The 18,017-nt window shown below is 51.1% G+C and overlaps 1 protein-coding gene and 1 non-coding gene across 2 annotated transcripts; one reads left to right on the top strand and one right to left on the bottom strand.

Annotated features, from left to right (window-relative positions):
- Positions 1 to 459: 459 nt before the first annotated feature.
- LOC136055313 (small nucleolar RNA SNORA12) lies at positions 460 to 602 on the bottom strand. Its single transcript, XR_010622830.1, has one exon. It is a non-coding gene; the product is annotated as a small nucleolar RNA SNORA12 (small nucleolar RNA).
- Positions 603 to 10,906: 10,304 nt separating this feature from the next.
- On the top strand, positions 10,907 to 12,586 carry LOC136055236 (PHD finger protein 7-like). Its single transcript, XM_065746954.1, has 7 exons — positions 10,907 to 11,071; positions 11,183 to 11,284; positions 11,413 to 11,537; positions 11,620 to 11,782; positions 11,904 to 12,004; positions 12,091 to 12,204; positions 12,475 to 12,586. The coding sequence occupies exons 1-7, from the start codon at positions 10,907 to 10,909 to the stop codon at positions 12,584 to 12,586; spliced, it is 882 nt and encodes a 293-aa protein (XP_065603026.1).
- Positions 12,587 to 18,017: the final 5,431 nt, after the last annotated feature.

Below are 18,017 nucleotides of genomic sequence, written 5' to 3'. Positions count from 1 at the left end.
AATTAAACTAAACATTGTCAGGAACTTCATGAAGAGCTGAACACAACTGGCATGTGGGCTCCAAGTCTACCACAGTCTGCTTCCAAACAGCTTAATCTTAACCCACGAGGGTGTAAGAGCAGAGGGAAAGAGCAGCCTCGATGGGACAGAGGTGAAGGAAGATTGAAGTATCTCGTACTTGCGTGATATCCGAGTGCTCTGGGATTTCGAACAGTTCAATCTGTGGCTCCTGTGCCTGTGTAATAAAGCACTCCTTAATGTCTTCAGAAGTATAGTCCAATGGGACAGGAATCACCTGGAGAGACAAACGTTTCCAAAGAAGTAAAGATGACGGAAACCACTGCCTTGCAGAAAGCAATCAGTCCATCACTGAAGCTGGTATGCTCCTCAGTTCTGTTCAATGTCATCAAACAGGATGGGTGAGCACCTGCCTGTACAGATTTAAACTTGTGAGAACTTTCCTGTAGGAGTTGAATAAAAAGCTGAGAACTAAGAGCCTGAAAAAGATCTCAGCACAGCTTCCCTCCTTTCTGATCTCTGTGGTAGTTCCAGGCCGCTCTGATACCATTACAGATCTGACAAACAAACAAACCACCACAATAAACCACTAAGTGACCCATGCACAAGGAAAAAAAATCAAACTGAAGGGCTGATATTGGTAAATAATGACTACAATTTTGCACATATCCTTACATTTTCAGCCTACTCCAATTGTAAGGTGAGCACACAGCAGCTTGTGTGCCCATGGGAGCAGATTAGAGTAAGAAACTGTCACGGTGTTATCCATGACAGTGACCCAAGGGAAACCGAGAAGGGAGAGAGGAGAGAAAAAGAAACTGCGTCAGTGGCCACGCGGCCGCCCGAGCAGAGCTGCGCTCCGGGGGGGAGGGGGAAACCGGGAAGAGATGGGTCTACAAAAACAACGGCACGATCTGAGAAGGAACGGTAACTTTCCTAAATCTAATAAGATTGAACAACTGAGAGAGAGAGAAAATTTCCAAACCAAAAGCTGTGAGCTTACCTTAAGGAGGAAACTGCAGGGGAAGCACACGTGCTGAACCTCCGGCAGCCCAGAGCAACGCGCCCAGGCAGAGCGCCACCTGGCATCCGGTGCGGAGCTCCGCCCCTCTGCTGCTCCCACAGCATTAACTCCTTCACTGCTGCATGATGGTCTGGTGTGGAATACCGGCATCAAAACCACAAAACCACAACAGAAACCAGTTCTAAAACCTTGCCTGGAATCCCTGTGGTGTTTTTAAATCATATTTATGCAGGGAAGAGTTTCCCTTGCCCACTCAACACAGTTGATGCTCTGCTGCTATAATATGAAGAATTTAAGGATTGTAGCACAACCATCACGCACATCGGTTTTGGTTTTGTTCTGCCTCTGTCTGTGGGCAAAATGCTTCCGCATACTCTGACAAAGCTGAAAGTGAGCTTTCCCTTTCAGTTCAGTCATGGAGAAGTGCACAGTTGCATCCTCTTAGGAGTACAATGAAACCATACCTGTAACTGCAGATGCTGACTCTTATAGTTCCTTTCAAATAAGACATATCTCTTTCCCTTGCTTCTGAAAAATTCTTTCAGGGCAGATTTGTACTTGGCCACTTCTTCCATCACATCTGAAGACTAGTCAGTCACCAACTGATAGTGCCCAACAGGCAAAATCAAGACATGATCAGGTAATAAGCCAGAAATGACTAAGAAAAGACTTTGTCTCTTTCTTGCTAGTGGGTGGTGACATACTGGTGATTTTGTCAATCACATCTCCTGGAATGTGACGACGTCCATCTTGCTATTTTATTGCTAGGAACTGAATTTCTTGGGCAAGTCCCTTCACTTTGTTCCATTTAATAGCAAAACCAGCACCCAGAAGAATTTGGATTATTCGCTCTCCTTTTTTAAAAACTTCCTCTGCTGTATCACCCCACACAACAATGTCATCAATGTACTGGAGGTGCTCAGGTGACCCACCCTGTTCCAGTGTGGTTTGAATCAGCCAATGGCAAGTGGTTGGGCTGTGTTTCCACCTCTGGGGCAAACAGTTCCAGGTGTACTGAATGCCCCTCCAGGTGAAAGCAAACTGTGGTCTGCACTCTGTGGCCAAAGGAATAGAAAAGAAAGCATTGGCAATGTCAGTGGTGGCATACCACTTGGCTGCTTTTGACTCCAGTTCATATTGCAGCTCCAACATATCTGGCACAGCAGCACTCAGTGGGTTGTGACCTTATTCAGGCCAGGGTAATCTACCATCAGCCTCCATTCTTCACTGGCTTTACACACCGGCCATATGGGGCTGTTAAATGGTGAGTGAGTTTTGCTGATCACTCCCTGGCTCTCTAGCTGACGGATCAAGTTATGAATGGGGAGCAAGGAATCCCTGTTGGTGCGGTACTGCCGTCTGTGGACTGTTTTTGTAGTAATAGGTACCTGCTGCTCTTTCACTTTCAGTACCCCCACAACAGACAGATCTTCTGACAGGCCAGGTAAAACAGACAGCTGCTGAATGTTGTCTGCATCTACAGCAGCTATTCCAAAAGCCCATCGGTATCCCTTGGGGTCCTTGAAATGTCCCCTTCTGAGATAGTCAATACCGAGTATGCATGGAGCCCCCTGTCCAGTCACTATGGGATGCTTCTGCCAGGTTTTACCGGTGAGGCTTATTTCTGCCTCCAACACAGACAGTTCCTGAGAACCCCCAGTCACTCCAGAAATAGGAATCAATTCTGTCCCTTTATAACTCGAGGGCATCAGAGTGCACTGTGCACCAGTGTCCACCAGTGCCTTATATCTTTGTGGCTCTAATGTGCCAGGCCATCTAATCCACACAGTCCAATACACTCTATTATCCCTTTCCCTCCCCTGGCTGAGGGCAGGGCCCCTCTATTGGTTACCTGCAGCGACAGGATCAATTTCGTTGTTGGCTGATCTCTGCTGTAGTTCTCTCACCCATGCTCACAGTGCAGGAGTGGGTTTTCTATGCCACTTCCTCATGTCCTCTCCGTTTTCTCGTAAGAAGCTCCACATGGCCACACGTGACATGATGTTACTGTTGTCATTTGCTTGAGCAGAGAGGCGGCTGCCTTTGGTGGCTGAGACTTTCATCAGTTTCATCAATTGCTTCACCAGATTCTTTGGGTCATGCTCGTCTTCATCAGGTGTTTCCAATACTGACACAGGTTCATCCCTATTCATCAGTAATGACAGTCCCTCCAGTATAGTTTTCTGTGTCTCCTTCATCTCACCTACTTCTTCTGCTACTATAGCTGCAATGGAAGCACGTGATGGTGGAAACTGTTGTTCAAAGTTTTGGAGTGTAATAGTCAATTCATAAACTGGGAGTCTTCTGTCTTGACCCTTGAATCTATGGAACATTGCTACCAGTGTACTTGCGTACCTCTCTGGTGCTGTTTTTGAGAGCTTATGATATACATCAGGTGTACACCTTACTCTATCAGGATCACGGTCCTGGTGTGGATTGTAAGGGACGAAATTGGGATCATACAGCATCTCTACTACGGCTGTTTCTCTCAAAAATTGGATTCCTTTCTCCACGGTGTCCCATCTTTCCACCTTAGGCTCCAGATCATCTTTGTAAGGATACCTCTCCTTTACAGCCACTAGTACTCATTCCCAGAGGGTAGCGACTCCATTCAGACATCTGCCAATTCCTCTGTCGATAGCTGGGTCTCGAGCAATGCTTCCCAGTTGGCGGGCTTCGCTGCCATCTAGGGACATGCTGCTGGCACCGTTGTCCCAACACCGCAGCAACCAGGTGACAATAGATTCACCTGAGCGCCGTACAAACTCCTTTCTTGAACCTTGTATTTCAGTCATCTTTAGGGGCCGACGAGTAGTGGTAACAGTGACTCCATCATCATCGCTGTCTTCTCCACGTCTCTCACTTTTCCTAGTGGCCTTTCTAGGTGGTGATGGTGGTGCTGAGGAGGGCCCCTCGCCTGGATCTTCCTCTTCTTTCTCTGCTTCTTCTTCTTTCCGTTCTAGGCGCGAGGACGGCCGTGTCCGTTTCTGGCCTTCCGCAGGGGCAACCGACACTGATGCCGGTGCTTCCTGTGATTGGTCAGGTCTAACTTCGAGGTTTTCATTTTTGCTTTGGACCTTGGTTTGGAAACCATTTCTCTCCAGAATGTCAATTATAGCTCGATAAGCACAAGCCAAACCCCAAACAATCCGTTCCTTCTCAGATCGTCCTGAGTCACATGACTCCTTACCTAAACACTCACTGAATTTCTCAGGATCCCACAGGTGCTCAAGATCAAAATTGTATAACACTGGGGGTCCCCATGCTTCTAATTTCTTTCCTAATTTTTCCCACCTTCCCTGCCATTCAGCACAATCTGGTTTTGAGGAAGGCTTCCTCCACATGATATAAATTGCCAAGAGAGCATTCAGAAAAATAGATAACACAGTTGCCAGGCTGGCATCCTGAATATAGGTAAAGACCTGAAAAGAGTAACTGGAAACCAATCCAAATGCTGTATAATCGGTCACATTAGCGAGGGTGTTCAGGCAGGAAGCACGTAAATCCATCAGCACAATAAAGTAGCTGTACGCAGGTATGACTCCAGTGCTGAACATGAGGAGCTTAAAAAAACGCCAACATGTTCCAAGGTACATGAAAACCTTAGGCCACTTAGCACCAGATTTACAATGGAGTACAAATACTGCACTGCCTGCATTCTCCACCAATAATTGTCACGGTGTTATCCGTGACAGTGACCCAAGGGAAAGAAAGAAGGGATTGAGGAGGGGAAAAAAACAGAACTGCGTCAGTGGCCGTGCAGACATCTGAGCAGAGCCGTGTGCTCCGGGGGGAGGAGTAAAACAGTGGGAAGAGATGGGTCTACAAGAAGACAACAGCACGATCTGAGAAGGAACGGTAACTTTCCTAAATCTAATAAATTTGAACAATTGAGAGAGATAAAATTTCCAAACCAAAAGCTGTGAGCTTACGTTAAGGAGAAAACTGCAGGGGAAGCACACGTGCTGAACCTCCACGGCAGCCCAGAGGGACGCGCCCAGGCAGAGCGCGGCCTGGCAACCGGTGCGGAGCTCTGCCCCTCTGCTGCTGGAGCTCTGCTTCTCTGCTGCTCCCAACAGCATTAATTCCTTAACTGCTGCATGATGGTCTGATGTGGAATACCGGCATCAAAACCACAAAACCACAACACACTCTTTGATATAGAGAGCTATGCCACCACCCTTTCTTCCCTGTCTATCCCTTCTGAAGAGCTTGTAGCCATCAATCCCAGTACTCCAGTCGTGGGAGAGATCCCACCGTGTTTCTGTAATACTGACAAGGTCATAGTTAGCCTGTCTTACAATGGCCTCAAGCTCCTCTTGTTTGTTGCCCATGCTGCATTGGTGTAGATGCACTTCAGCTGAGACATCTGCCTCACCCCTTGCTCCAGCACAGCCCCCCTGGGCTCTTTACTGGTGAGCCCTGTTTTATCCCCTTCCCCCATCACAGCTAGTTTAAAGCTCTCTCGATGAGTCCAGCTAGCTCCTATGCTAGGATTCATTTCCCCCTTTGAGACAGGGGCATTCTATCAACAGATAACAGGCCAGGAGCCGAGTAAACTGCCCCATGGTCAAAAACCCCCAAGTGTCTGTCTCTACACCAGCCTCTGAGCCAATTATTCATCACCTGTGTTTTCCTAGCCCATTCTGTGTCCCTCACCACTCCAGGAGGTATGGAAGCAAACACCACTTGTGCTCCCACCCCTTGAACTAATCACCCTAAACCCCTGAAATCTCTTTTCACAGTTTGCAGGCTTCTCTAAGTTATTTCATTGCTGTCTGCCCGAACTACGAGTAACGGATAGTAGCCGGTGGGGTGTATCAAATCCGGGAGTCTTCTAGCTATGTCCCTGACCCGAGCCCCAGGGAGACAGCACACTTCCCCACGGTTTGGGTCCAGTCTGCAAATGGGGCCCTCAGTTCCCTTGAGAAGGGAGCCGCCCACTACAATCACCTTTCTTTCTGTCTTGGCAGCAGCAGTCTCAATGCGCGGAGTCAACTGCCTTGCCATTGGTGACCTCCTGTGGGAATCTTACGGCACCTCCCCCTTTAAATCCCCTTCAACATCCAGTGCTGCAAACCTATTGTTTAGGGGGACCTGACGTAGGCTGAGGGGGAGATTGTCCACGGTACTGAGCAGGGACTCTCTACCAGCCCTCCCCATCCCTCAGATACCCCCCCTCTGTCCCATGGGGGCAGGTCAGAGAGTCCACCACCAATTGCGGGGGATCTCCCCGGTGCCTTTCTCTCTGGCGCTCGAGGGAGCTACTCCACCAGTCAATCACTCGTTCGCAGTCCCCGATGGCCCTCAGTCCCTCAACCTCCTCTTTCAGCTTTGTCACCATGCGAAGCAGATCTTCCACCTGCTCACACCTCACGCAGGAGAACGTTCCTTTGGCATCCTCAGCTGCCGTCTCGCCTTCAGCGTTAGTGTAAGGCCTTCGGTTTATTAGACACTCTCCCTTGCTCATTTTATTTGATTAATTAGCTTTATTTCCAATCACAGCATACGAGGCATTACTTTCAGAGCAGCCCTCAGAATTACAGCTGATGTTTCTTGTGTGAAAGGGGATAGTAAAACCTTTTTTTTTAGCACAGAGGTGCTAAGGGATTTGATTTAGTAGTTCAGTGGGTAGGGATGGTGATAGGAGGATGGTTGGACTAGATGATCTTGTAGGTCCTTTCCAACCTCATGTATCTATGAATCTATGTGCTCCCACGTGTAAGTAAGAAGATTACTTAGAAGTCTAAAGTATTTTAGTATCTTGTAGGAAAAAAAAATGAAATTTCAGCTGCTCCTGTTTTAAGCTTTTGATCGGATACTTCATTTCCTCACATTTGCTCTGATCCTAATACTTATAATTAGACTATTAATCTTAATTTAATGTATCTACTCCATTAACTTTTAATATTACCAAATCATTCTCTTTGAACCTTTCACTCTTTCATCTTTTCACACAAGTTAGAAACTTTATTTAATACAAGAACATGCTTCTCAGAGAAGCGTGCTTTGTTTGCTAGATTTGTTTTAAGTGATGAAAATTCCTTAAACCTATACTTTATTCCCCAGCCTTGTTTCCTTCACTGTGTGAAATCCAGAAGGGTTGAGGAGTCTCTGGAAGTCTTATCCACTTGGTTCATTTAAGAGCCCTAAAGTGAGAATAAAGGTTGTAAAAATGTTTTTTAATTCCGGTACACAAATTCTTTCTGACACTTATCTCAGTACCCTACCACACACTTGGACAGTTTCAGTTTTAAGGCTTTTATTATACTAAGGAATTCCACATATGCTGATACTTTACAATTCAAATATAAACACGCCCATCTATTTCTCATTTTAGCCTAAACATGTAAATCTATCTACGTGTATATACTGACAGCAGGGAAAACAGTGCTGAGCTCTGCTTTCTGGCGACAGCAACAGGACGCAAGGGAACGGTGTGGAGAAGCATCAAGGGTCAGGGGCTGTTACAGGAAGGTTCCCGAGGACAGTGGGCTTGTAACTGGCCACCCAGGGCAGAGGGCAGGGTCCCAAGCAGCAAGAGTTCTGGTGAGTAATTGGACAGTGCTCTCTGACAAAGTAATTGCCAACCTTTCTAAAATTTAAGTCCTATTCTAAACAGTAATTATTAAGTAATTAAAGATTATACAGTCAACCACACTTACAGCTCAGAAAAATAGTGGATAAAGAGAGTCTAGATAGAAGTGGAGTGAGGATAAGGGACCACTGTGTGGGAGGAAAACAGTGAGGGTTTGGGGCAGGAATCTGGGATGAAATTAGGAAGGACAGGGGCTAGAGTTTGAGGTGAAAGAGCGACGATTTAGGGCTGGAGTTTGAGGTGCAGTGCAGAGGGGTGGAGCCTGTAGTAGCAAGCTGAGAGTAGCAAGCAGCACAAGCACAAGGAACATGGAATGCACCACATTAATACCACTTAACATGTTAGCCGTGTTCTTCAGCTGAACCACAGGAACACACTGTACAAAACTGAAGAAAGGTCTTAATATGTACGAGCCTATGTGTGCTAGTGAGAGACTGGACATAGTTTCAGCTGCTCAGCTGACAGTTTGTATAACAGAACCACAGAATCTCCGAATCATTTACATGTCGGAATGATTTGGGTTGAAAAGGACCCTCAAGAACATGTAGTTCCAACCTGTCTGTCTGTCTGTTTATCTGTGATAGGCTGAGTGGTCCCATCCCCATCCAACCTGACCGTGGGCTCTTTCAGAAGTGGGACGCTCACAGCTTCTCTGGACAATGTATTCCAGTGCCTAACCACTCTCCTACAGAAGAGTTTCTTCCTTGAATTGAATCGAAATGTATCACCTTTCAGTTTAAAACCCTTACCCCTTATCCTTATCCTTATAAAAAGTCCTTGTCGTTCTTAGAAGCCCTCTTTCAGTATTGAAAGCTACAACAAAGTCTTCCCAGATCCTTCTCTTTTCCAGGCCAAAACAAGCCCAGCTCCCTCAACCCTTCTTTGTAGAATAGGTGCTCCAGCCCTCTGATCATCTTCATGGTCTCCTTTGGATCCTCTCAAACAGCTTCACATCCCTGATATTCTGGAGGTCTCAGAGCTGAATGTAGTGCTTCAGTTCTGCACAAATGTGCATGGGAACTTCTTCACAGTGCAGTGATGGAGCACTGGCACAGGCTGCACACAGAGGTGGTGGAGTCTCCTTCTCTGGAGATGTTCAAGACCTGTCTGGAGTACAACCTGGGACAGGGAGCTGCCTTGGCAGGGGGACTGGACTCAATGATCCCTGGAGGTCCCTTCTAACCCCTACAGTTCTGTGATTCTGTAATTCTGTGATTCTGTGATATGCAAATTAATGTCTTTTGTAGCTGAACGAAGGTCACTGTCTAACCTACTTCTTTTGCCTGTCTAGGATGGTCACTCATGAAATTGTAATGATACAATTTTGTTGTGTCTAATCACTTCTGCACTTGCAGGAATTAAAACCCCAAAACTCAGTGATGCTTTTGCTGCACTTATCTTCTGAGTGAAGCAGGGCTCATCCCAATAAGTGGGGACCGATGGGTATGGGGACCTCCTTCCTTTCCTCCTGTGCCCATGGTGTATCCTCAGGGCTGTGGATTATTCCCTTCACTCAGGAAGGTTGCCGAGAAGCTCCAGCTCTGACATCTTGGGGACATTTTGCTCCATTTTGGAGGCACTGCTGTATGACAGCAGCTGATACTGGGGTCTGGGCTGGTGCCTGCAGTTATTCCTCCCCAGGTGCAGGACCCTGCACTTGCCCCTGTTAAGCCTCACGACGCTCTACTCGGCCCACTTCCCCAGCCTGCAGAGATCTCTCTGAACAACTCCCTGGGATCACCCTAAGAAAAAGTAAAAGCTCACTGCTGAGTTCGCTGGTGTGCCTGAACAGTGCAGGGAGGAGCAGCCTTAGTCCAGGTGACCTTCCTGTCTGCACTTTGCTGCTGCTGAACTATTTTCCAGAGAAGCACCCCAGCCAGGATGCCATCATCACCCACTGGGGATGTGCTGAGGTTAGGGCTGGCCCCGGGGAGCTGAGCCCACTGTGGGAGGGGGAAGCAACATGGGCTCCCAAAGGGAATGGAAACAAAGAAAGGGGTTTGATAATCCATACAGGAGACAAACAAATGGGTTTGATAGTCCAAACAATTTATTGAGGCATCAAAACTACTAAGCCCATGTGGGATTATTATGTAATGATATGTTTTAAATTGTTCTTGTATTTTCCCTTTTCTTAGGCAAAGAAAAAATGTCACTAAAATAAGTGAAATAGAATAAACTTAGAAGATGCAGTTCAAGTGCTCTGCTGTGTACGTGGTGCTGCAGGCCAAGCCCAATGGCAGGAGAACAGGGAAGGGTCAGTTTCAGTGGTTCTGAAAGTGCTCCAGGACTGCCTGCACCCAGTGCTCCTTGGGCTGTGCGCAGATCTGTATCATCTCTGTGTTTTCACTTGAACTGCACTCAGGCGGAAGGACACAGCGAGACCCAACTCACCCAGATGGGCCACCACCGAGGAGTGGAGGGGCAGGAGGAGCAGAGGGCCAGGAGGAGCAGAGGGCCAGGGCGACTGCGGAGCTCTTTGTGGTGCTGCGGGACATCCCCATGGCATGGCAAGTGGGGCTGGAGCTGAGCGGCTGCAGAGCTCTGTTCTGCTCAATGCTCAGCGACTGCTGTGCTGCCACTTCTATCACCCGTCTGCTGGGTGGGCGCAGGCTTTTAAGGAATAAGGGTGAGCATCTCAGACCAAGGAAATCATGTCAGGATGCCCAAATGTTGCTGATGCAGAAGACATCAAAACGCTTGTTGAGGAGTCAGGAGCTCTGATGCCTGAAGACATCTTCTGCATTAGGAAATCAGGGCTTGTGTGGTTTATTTGCAACTCCACCTTCAGTCCACATCCATACACCGCCTGTGAGTCACTGTCTCCAGCTCCCAGCTGGAGCTTGCCACTGCCCAGCACAGACCCCTGGAGCAATGCAGGCATCCTGAGCCCACCCCCCAGGGCACCCAGCACCACGGAGGCACTCCCATTCCCACGCCAGGGCTCATTGTGACATCACTGTGACATCAGCACCACCACCACGATGTGCAGGGCTGCATCCCACACCTCACCCCCGTGTACCCTCATTCCCTGGGAACCTCTGGGATCGAGGTAGCAGCACCAGTGCTTTGCTCCAGAAGAAAACCCTGGGAATGGAGCTGAGGCCTCGACACCCCAGGGCTCCTCAGCCCTCTCCCCACACCCGCCGCTCTGCAGCAGGGCGCAGGGCACGAGCAAGGCCCGATCAGGGGCCATCTCCACCAAAAAGGCAATGCGTAGCCGAGGAGGAAGGTGAGGGCAGAGTGCTCCCACATCCCCAGAGACGATGTGCCTCTGCCACGCGCTGGGGTCAACCCGCTGCCATGCTTGGGGTGACAGTGCTGTTGTCCCCATGGCAGGGTGTGGGCTGTGCAAGCGTGCAGACCAAGACGCTGTGACCTTCGGGGAGACATGCCGGCAGGACACGCTGTGCATCCATGAGAACTGCCTGGTGAGAACCAACCCTCGGCCCCTGGCCCCTGGCCCCAGGCTCTCAGCCCCCAGCCCTGGGCCAGCCGCTGCCCACCAGGTCCAGTAACAGGACCTCGCTTGCCTCCTGCAGTACCACGCCAGTGGGCTGATCCAGCGCAGCGCTGATGATCAAGGTTTCTTTGGATTCTTCCTCCCCGACATTGAGCAGGAGCTGCAGCGCGTGGCACAGAAGGTGAATACGGCGACGTGTCCCCACCTCAGTCCCCGTGCCACGTGGGCGGGAGGCCACCGTGCTCTCATGGGCAAGCGTTGCCTGGAGGTACAAGGCACTGATGCCTGGCCCCACACTGCTGTCCCCAGATGTGCTGCATCTGCCGGCAGCACGGCGCCTCAGTCCGCTGCCAGCGCCGGAGATGCTCCCACACCTTCCATTACCCCTGTGGCAGAGAACGTGGCTGCATCTCCCAGTTTTTCGGGGAGTACAGGTGGGTGCAGGCACCCTGCAGGGCCACAGCTGAGAAAAAGATGGGGCAGGGTGCTGAGCTGCCACCTCCATCCACCCCGCAGGTCCTTCTGCTGGCTGCACCGGCCAAAGCAGCGGGTGCGAGGGGTGCCCCAGGAGCACCCCAATTGCGCCATCTGTTTGGAGGTGGTGGAGGAACGACCCAGCTACAGCACAGTGATCTGTCCTGCCTGCACCAGCAGCCAGTTCCACCGGGACTGCATCCAGGTAGGCAGCATTGCCCCCCGACCACAGCATCCACAGCACCACCCAACCTTGGAACCCTGGCATCATCCCCAGCCCTGGGGCAACGCGTGCCACTCCCCAACTGATGTTCCCCCTTCCCCAGCACCTCGCACTGAGTGCTCTGCACTTCCGCTGCCCGCTCTGCCGGGACAATGAGAATTTCCAGGCAGAGATGTTGCGACTTGGGATCAAAATCCCAAACAGGTCAGCACCCATTGCCCTGACACAGCCACACCCCCCCCACCTCCCCTCACGCCTCATGCTCAGCTGCCCCCGGCTCCCTCCCGCAGGGTTGAAATCTGGGAGGAAGTAGGAGCCTTTGAAGACCTGTACGAGCAACAAATCTCCTGCGATGCCAGTGTGTGCCTATGCCCGCTGGGACGGGAGCATTCTGACAACTTGGGGTGAGTGTGCTCTGACCCCAAAGCCATGGCGACCTGACACATTCATCCCCTCTGACCAGCTGGGATGGAGGTCAATCAGGATGCTGAGCTCAGCATGGCACAAACTGTGCCCTGGTAGCTCAGTGCCAGCCGCCATGGTGGGAGTGGCACAGACCATCCCAGGGCTGGCACCCCACAGTCCTGGGACCCCTGGTGACCATAAGGCTCTGGCTCCCATTGCTCCCCCAGACCCTGGAGGATGCTGCTCTGTCACTCCTGTGGTTCCCACAGGACCCGCCATTTCTGCTCCAGCATTGCAGAGGACATCGACTCCTGGGAGTGCAACATCTGCAGTGGTGCAGGCAATGGCAAGAAATGCAGCACGGGGACAGAGTCCCCATAGACATGGTCATACATCCCTGGGAGATGTCCTCCCAGTTGGAGCCACAATGGGCACAGAGATGTGCATCTGGGCTCATCCCCATGCACCTCACAGCCCCTTCAGGGTCAGCCCCGGGGCAGTGATCCCCGCACAGCACTCCGGCTCCTGGTCCTACGGCTCAAGCACAAGAGGCTGCAACCCCTGCCCCAGGGGCACCCCAATGCCCAGCTGCCTGCGCAGACCACAGGAAGCCCCTCAGACACTCCACCCTCCCCGCCGCTGGACAACAACCTTGCTACTTGGAACAACACACACCACAGGTGAGTTTGCTGATGTGCCCCTGGAGCACTGCAGGGCACAGCATCCACACTGCTCTGACCCTCCTGCCCACCCTTCACTGCTGAGCTGTCTCTTCTTCATCTACAGGAGACAGCGGTGGGAGCCCAGCCAAGGTGCCAGCATCACCGTGGGGGCATGTGCTGATATCAGGGCTGGGAACCGAGCACGGCCCAGGGATGGGGAAGCACCATGGAAGACACCACAGGCTGCCGCAGGAAGCTGAGACAAAGGGTTTTGATAGTCCCAGGAATTTATCCTGACATCAAAACTCCTGGCTCCTGATTGGATTGCTCATGTACCGGTGATTGCTGCCCAGAGAGGCTGTGGATGCCCCATCCCTGGAAGTGCTCAAGACCAGCTTGGATAAAGCCCCGGGCAACCTGGTCTGGTTGGAATGTGATGATCCTTGGGGTCGCTTCCAACACAAATGCAAGCTAGTCTATGATTCTGTGCATTAAACTATTGTTCCTTTAAATAGTTTTCTTATCAAAATAAGTATTTAATGTAATTAAGTAAGCAAAATAAAATAAATTTCCTATTGAAGAAGGCGCAGTTCAAATGCTCTGTTGTGTACATGGTGCTGGGGACCAAGTGCAGTGGTGGGAGAGCAGGGAGGGGTCAGTTATTCTGCTCTGGGGGAGCTCCCAGAACTGCTCTGGGCTGTGCGTATCTCTGTCCTCTTCTTGGTGACCAGGCTGCAGGGAGAAAAGCAGCGTTGGGGCAATGGGGTGCTGGGTCCTGATAGCTGCAGCCACATGTCCCCAGCCACACTGCCATCCCCTCCAGCCACGTGTGGGTTGCTGCTGTGGTGTTGTATCCTGAACCCTGGCTTCTCCAGCCCAGCAAAATCTGGGCATCGTGACACAACTTCCTTGGTGAGATGTGTTCATCCTTATTCAACACTTTGCTGTTGCTAAACTATTTCCCAGTCAGGCACCCCAGCCAGGATGCCATCTTCACCCCATGGGGAGGTGCTGAGGTCAGGGCTGGCCCCAGGAAGCTGAGTCCACCCTGTGAGGGGGAAGAAACATGGGCCCACATGGGCAGCAAGACCAGATGGGATGGCCTGGCTTTCCCACACCCCAGCATCCCTGTGGCCAACAGAGCCAGGCTGGGACATCCCCACCAGTGCCACTGGTCCTGCAGAGGTTTGCTGGTGGCCAATAGGGCTCAGGCACACACCCATTTCTGTCACTGGGTGCCTGATGGGAGCCATCCAGCCAGCTGCAAATGACCCAGGATGAGCAGATGGATGAACAGGGCCAGACACACTCCCAGAGACTGCAATGACACTGCTCCCAGATGATCAGTGCCCAGGTGGAGCTGCTCCTCCTCGGGCTATGAGGAAACCTGGCAAGGAGCTGGCACCTTGCCCTGCCCGGGTTGGAGGTGGCAATAAGACACAGCCAGGGCCTCTCCCAGATGCTCCTGCGAGGAGTCACAGCCAGGACTAGGACTAGGTGACCCAGGTACAGCCACCAGCTCCTGCCTGGCAAAGCATGCTCAGGGTCTCCCTGGACCAGGGATCAGAGCTCCTCAGGAAGATGGTAGAGGAAGGGTTTGATGTGCTTTATAGTAAGAACCTTCACAATTCCATCTGGGGATTTGGATGGCCCTGGAGCTTGCTGCGCCACCAGCACCAGCCCACCTTGTCGCTTTGGGACCAGTGGCACCCAGCACAGCGGGGCCTGCTCCTACATGGGATCAGTGCTGTGCTGGGAGCAGGTCCAGACACTGCCTTGTCCCCTTGCAATGAAATGGGCTGTACCCCAAATGGGTAGCACTGTGTGCTCAAGGGGAGCACCCTGAAGCCCCCTGGCCAGCTGAAGCCTCTGCCCTGGGCTAAGTGCTGCTGCTTCTCCTTCAGTGCCTCCTGCGGAGCCGCGGTGCCAGAGATTTTATGGGCAAAATGAGAGGAGGTCTTAGTCAGCTGGAGAAGAGTTAAAAAGAGACAGAATAAGGCCGTGTTCTCCCCAGTCTAGAACAGCTTCAAGTCCATGTCTACTGATCATTTCTTAGACTGTACAGAGCCGACTGGTGTAGCAGCACCCCATTCAGCAGTGAAATGTGTGTCCATCCTCCCCCACCGCTTCCCTGTTCCCACAGATCTTAGATCCATGGCTACATAGGGCTGACACTTGGGAGAAACTGAAGGTCGGTCAGTTTCCCACACTGCTTATTCCTACACGAGAAGATGCGTACAACACAGTCCTCTAGTTCCTGTGTATTTCAGTGTCCTCCAGTGGTTGAAATGGGAATAACGTTTGCGCTGTAGGGAATAGATTGGAACTGTTCTGGTTGTGTCTGATGCGATTGCCTGTAGAGCTGTGCTCTGACCCCCTCTACTGCTGAAACCAAGATATGCTTCTATTAGTTGCTGCGGATTTGTACTCTTAATTTCTGCAGTTACTATTTCTAATGCAAAACGTCTCTGTTTCCACTGTTATACGAGGACAAGAAGTCGGTGACAGACCAGAGGAGGTACTCCTGATCGACCCCTCATCGGAGTCAGAGGTGATCCAGCTGCAGCACTGAGGATGTGCTGCACAACGCGCTGGGGCAGGGCCACCAGATGGAGAAGCTCATGGAAGCCATGAGGCTTTCCTGGGAGAAAACACGGGTGGAGCACACGGGCGTTTGTTGCCCAGCTGAGCCTTTCTGCTTTCTCTGCTCTCGGAGAGAACTTCTCTTGCTGTCCTTAAGCAGGGACTTCAGAGGTGACATTCTTTGTTTCTCCTATGAACTCCTGGAAGCATCTCTGCACCTGGTCTAAGTTTGCTGCTGGAGCACCATGTTCCCAGTCAAGTTGCTCTTTTCTCTTCCCAGCTTATTCTAGTACCTGAGGTGCTTTTCTGAGAAGGCAGAACTGCTGCTGTTGTTGTTTTGCATTCTTCTTTATGAAAAGGAGGGCTGCAAACAAACATGCTCTTAGTGTTTGGCCTTTTCCATCACGTACCCGAGGCGTCTAAGCCCTGACTAATTCCTCCAGTGAAGTGACCTGCCCCTTGCACCAAGCTTTTAGCTTCATAGGATGAGAGGATGGCTTGGGTTGGGAAGGACCTTAAAGTTGGATTCGTGTCCTCTTTCACTCTGGTTGTATTCTCTCATCCTGCAATCAGGTGTTGGCTCACGTGCCTCTCTCATACTTGCTCACTTAAATTCTGAGCTGAAAAAAAATGTCTTTCTCTTGCAGCATCAAGTGACGATTCACATGCAGGTGGACACCTTAGAATAGTACAACACAAGACAGTGGACAAGGACAGTGGGCAGAGATTGTTTTACCCGGTGCAAGTGTAGATCTGTTGTGCTAAGTGATTTGGGGCATTGTGTCTTCTCATTTTCCCATTGCCTTTGTACAGTTTGCAGATGCTCCAAAAGGCCATTTGCATTGCACGGAGGCAGTCAGGAGCGTGCAAGGTAAAAACTGCAGTCCTGAGAGCAGTGCTGTCTGAGCTGAGCATCAAAGTGGTGCTGACATCTCCTATCGCACAGTGCAATGGCCACAGCGACCTGCTGGTACCAGACAGCATAGCTGTGGTGGCGATGACAAGTTTGTGGCAGTCCAGGACATGCCATAATCCTGTCAAGATCTCCAGAGTGACTTTGGCTCCTGCTGTCAATTGCTGTGTGTCTCTGATTTCAGCGCGATGTCTGCTTGTCCTTTCCCCTATGAAGGGGAGCTGTTAATGGGGATTTGGAGCTGAGCCTGAGGACATTGCAGACCTAGAGAGATCCAAGTGCAGTACTTCAGGAATCAGTAGTGCTTTTCGAAGAGCCACGTTGATGCTGTAACCTGTTCTGTGGTGCCTTCTGACCTTTTGTCTCCTCTCTGACAGCAGCTGCTGCCCAGGGATCTGGCTTGGCACCACTCTCCCTTTGTCTGCAGAGCCTTCAAGTGTGTTTGAGGAGGAAATCTCTAATTACCACAAGCTGCTGCTGCTCTCCCTTTGCAGGCTTATTCAGCCCCTGTGCTCAACGGCCCTTATTGTGCATGGCTGGCCTTGCTATTAGGCAAGGAGACTCAGGAGCTGGGAGAGCATAATGGCACTGTATGTCTTTGTCTTGTCACATCACTGCTGCCTCGCTGTTTCTGTCTGCAGCTGCGTCGTACTTGTCCTGTAATAGAGGAAGAGGGTCTTTCTGTCCTGGGACACTCTGATCTCACAGCTTTGCAGGAAACAACAAGGATTTGTGTTCATTACGGTGGGCATGCTCTGAGACCAAATTTCCAACCTGAATCCTGGCACCCCAGCTGCTCTGTGTGCAGATGGGTGTTCTTCAGCCAGGTAGGAGATGCTGGCATGCATGAGACCTGCACTGCTGTGGTCATGGGTACGGCAGCCCAGGGGTGAGTCAGCACAATGGAGATTGGAGACCCCCAGACCCTGACAGGGACGTGACAGGAGTGACTTCCAGCCCCTCAGCCACAAAACCACCTTGTGTGGTTCTGAGTGGTCCTGTTGCATCTTGACATTGGCCAGGGGCTCCTGAAGCCACTGAGGGGAGGCAGAGGAGTCTCAAGGGGCTGCTGGTGGGGCAACATAGAAAGGTTGGAGCTGGAGCTAGAGTCTGCATGTCTGGGGGGAGAGGATTTCTGTAAACCCTGGGACCCCACCCCTCTATGGGACCCCACCCCAAAAAAAAAAACAAAAACCAGGACCCCTGGGATTCCTCAACCCCAATGGGATCTCTTCACATCCCTCCAGGACCCCTCAACCTCCGTGGGACCCCCTTAACCCCTCCAAAATCCCCAAGGCCAATGGGACTCCTCATCTACTCCCATATCCAATAAGGCCCCCTAAAAAAGACAGGACCCATGGGAAACCACAGACCCTCCCAATCCTTATTAGGACTCTCTCAATGAAACAGGAGCCCAGAGAGCCCCACAGCCCAATGGGACCCCCAACCACAATAGGACACCCAATCCTCCCAAACCCAGTAAGACCCCCTCTAAAAAATCAGAATAGGAGCCCTTGGAGTCCTCAGTCCCAATGAGAGACCTCCAAACACTCCCAACCCCAATAAGACCACCTCCCCCCAAAATCTGGACCTCTAGGAGCCCCTAACCTCGTTGGGACACTGCCATTATCCCACTCTAATGAGGCCCCAAATT

Source organism: Cyrtonyx montezumae, unplaced genomic scaffold (assembly GCF_038088225.1).
Source record: "Cyrtonyx montezumae isolate F1298 unplaced genomic scaffold, pur_monq_1.0 scaffold_4, whole genome shotgun sequence".
In the NCBI taxonomy this organism is placed as follows: Eukaryota; Metazoa; Chordata; class Aves; order Galliformes; family Odontophoridae; genus Cyrtonyx; species Cyrtonyx montezumae.
The sequence above is the reverse complement of the archived record's forward strand: the minus strand, read 5'-3'. Positions and strand labels throughout refer to the sequence as shown.

Excerpts from the sequence above, each read along its gene's own strand:
- LOC136055236 (XM_065746954.1), top strand. The coding sequence starts at position 10,907 with ATGTGCCTCTGCCACGCGCTGGGGTCAACCCGCTGCCATGCTTGGGGT. Across the intron at positions 11,072-11,182 it reads GCATCCATGAGAACTGCCTG|TACCACGCCAGTGGGCTGAT; the intron begins GTGAGAACCAAC and ends TGCCTCCTGCAG. Across the intron at positions 12,205-12,474 it reads GAGCATTCTGACAACTTGGG|GACCCGCCATTTCTGCTCCA; the intron begins GTGAGTGTGCTC and ends TGGTTCCCACAG.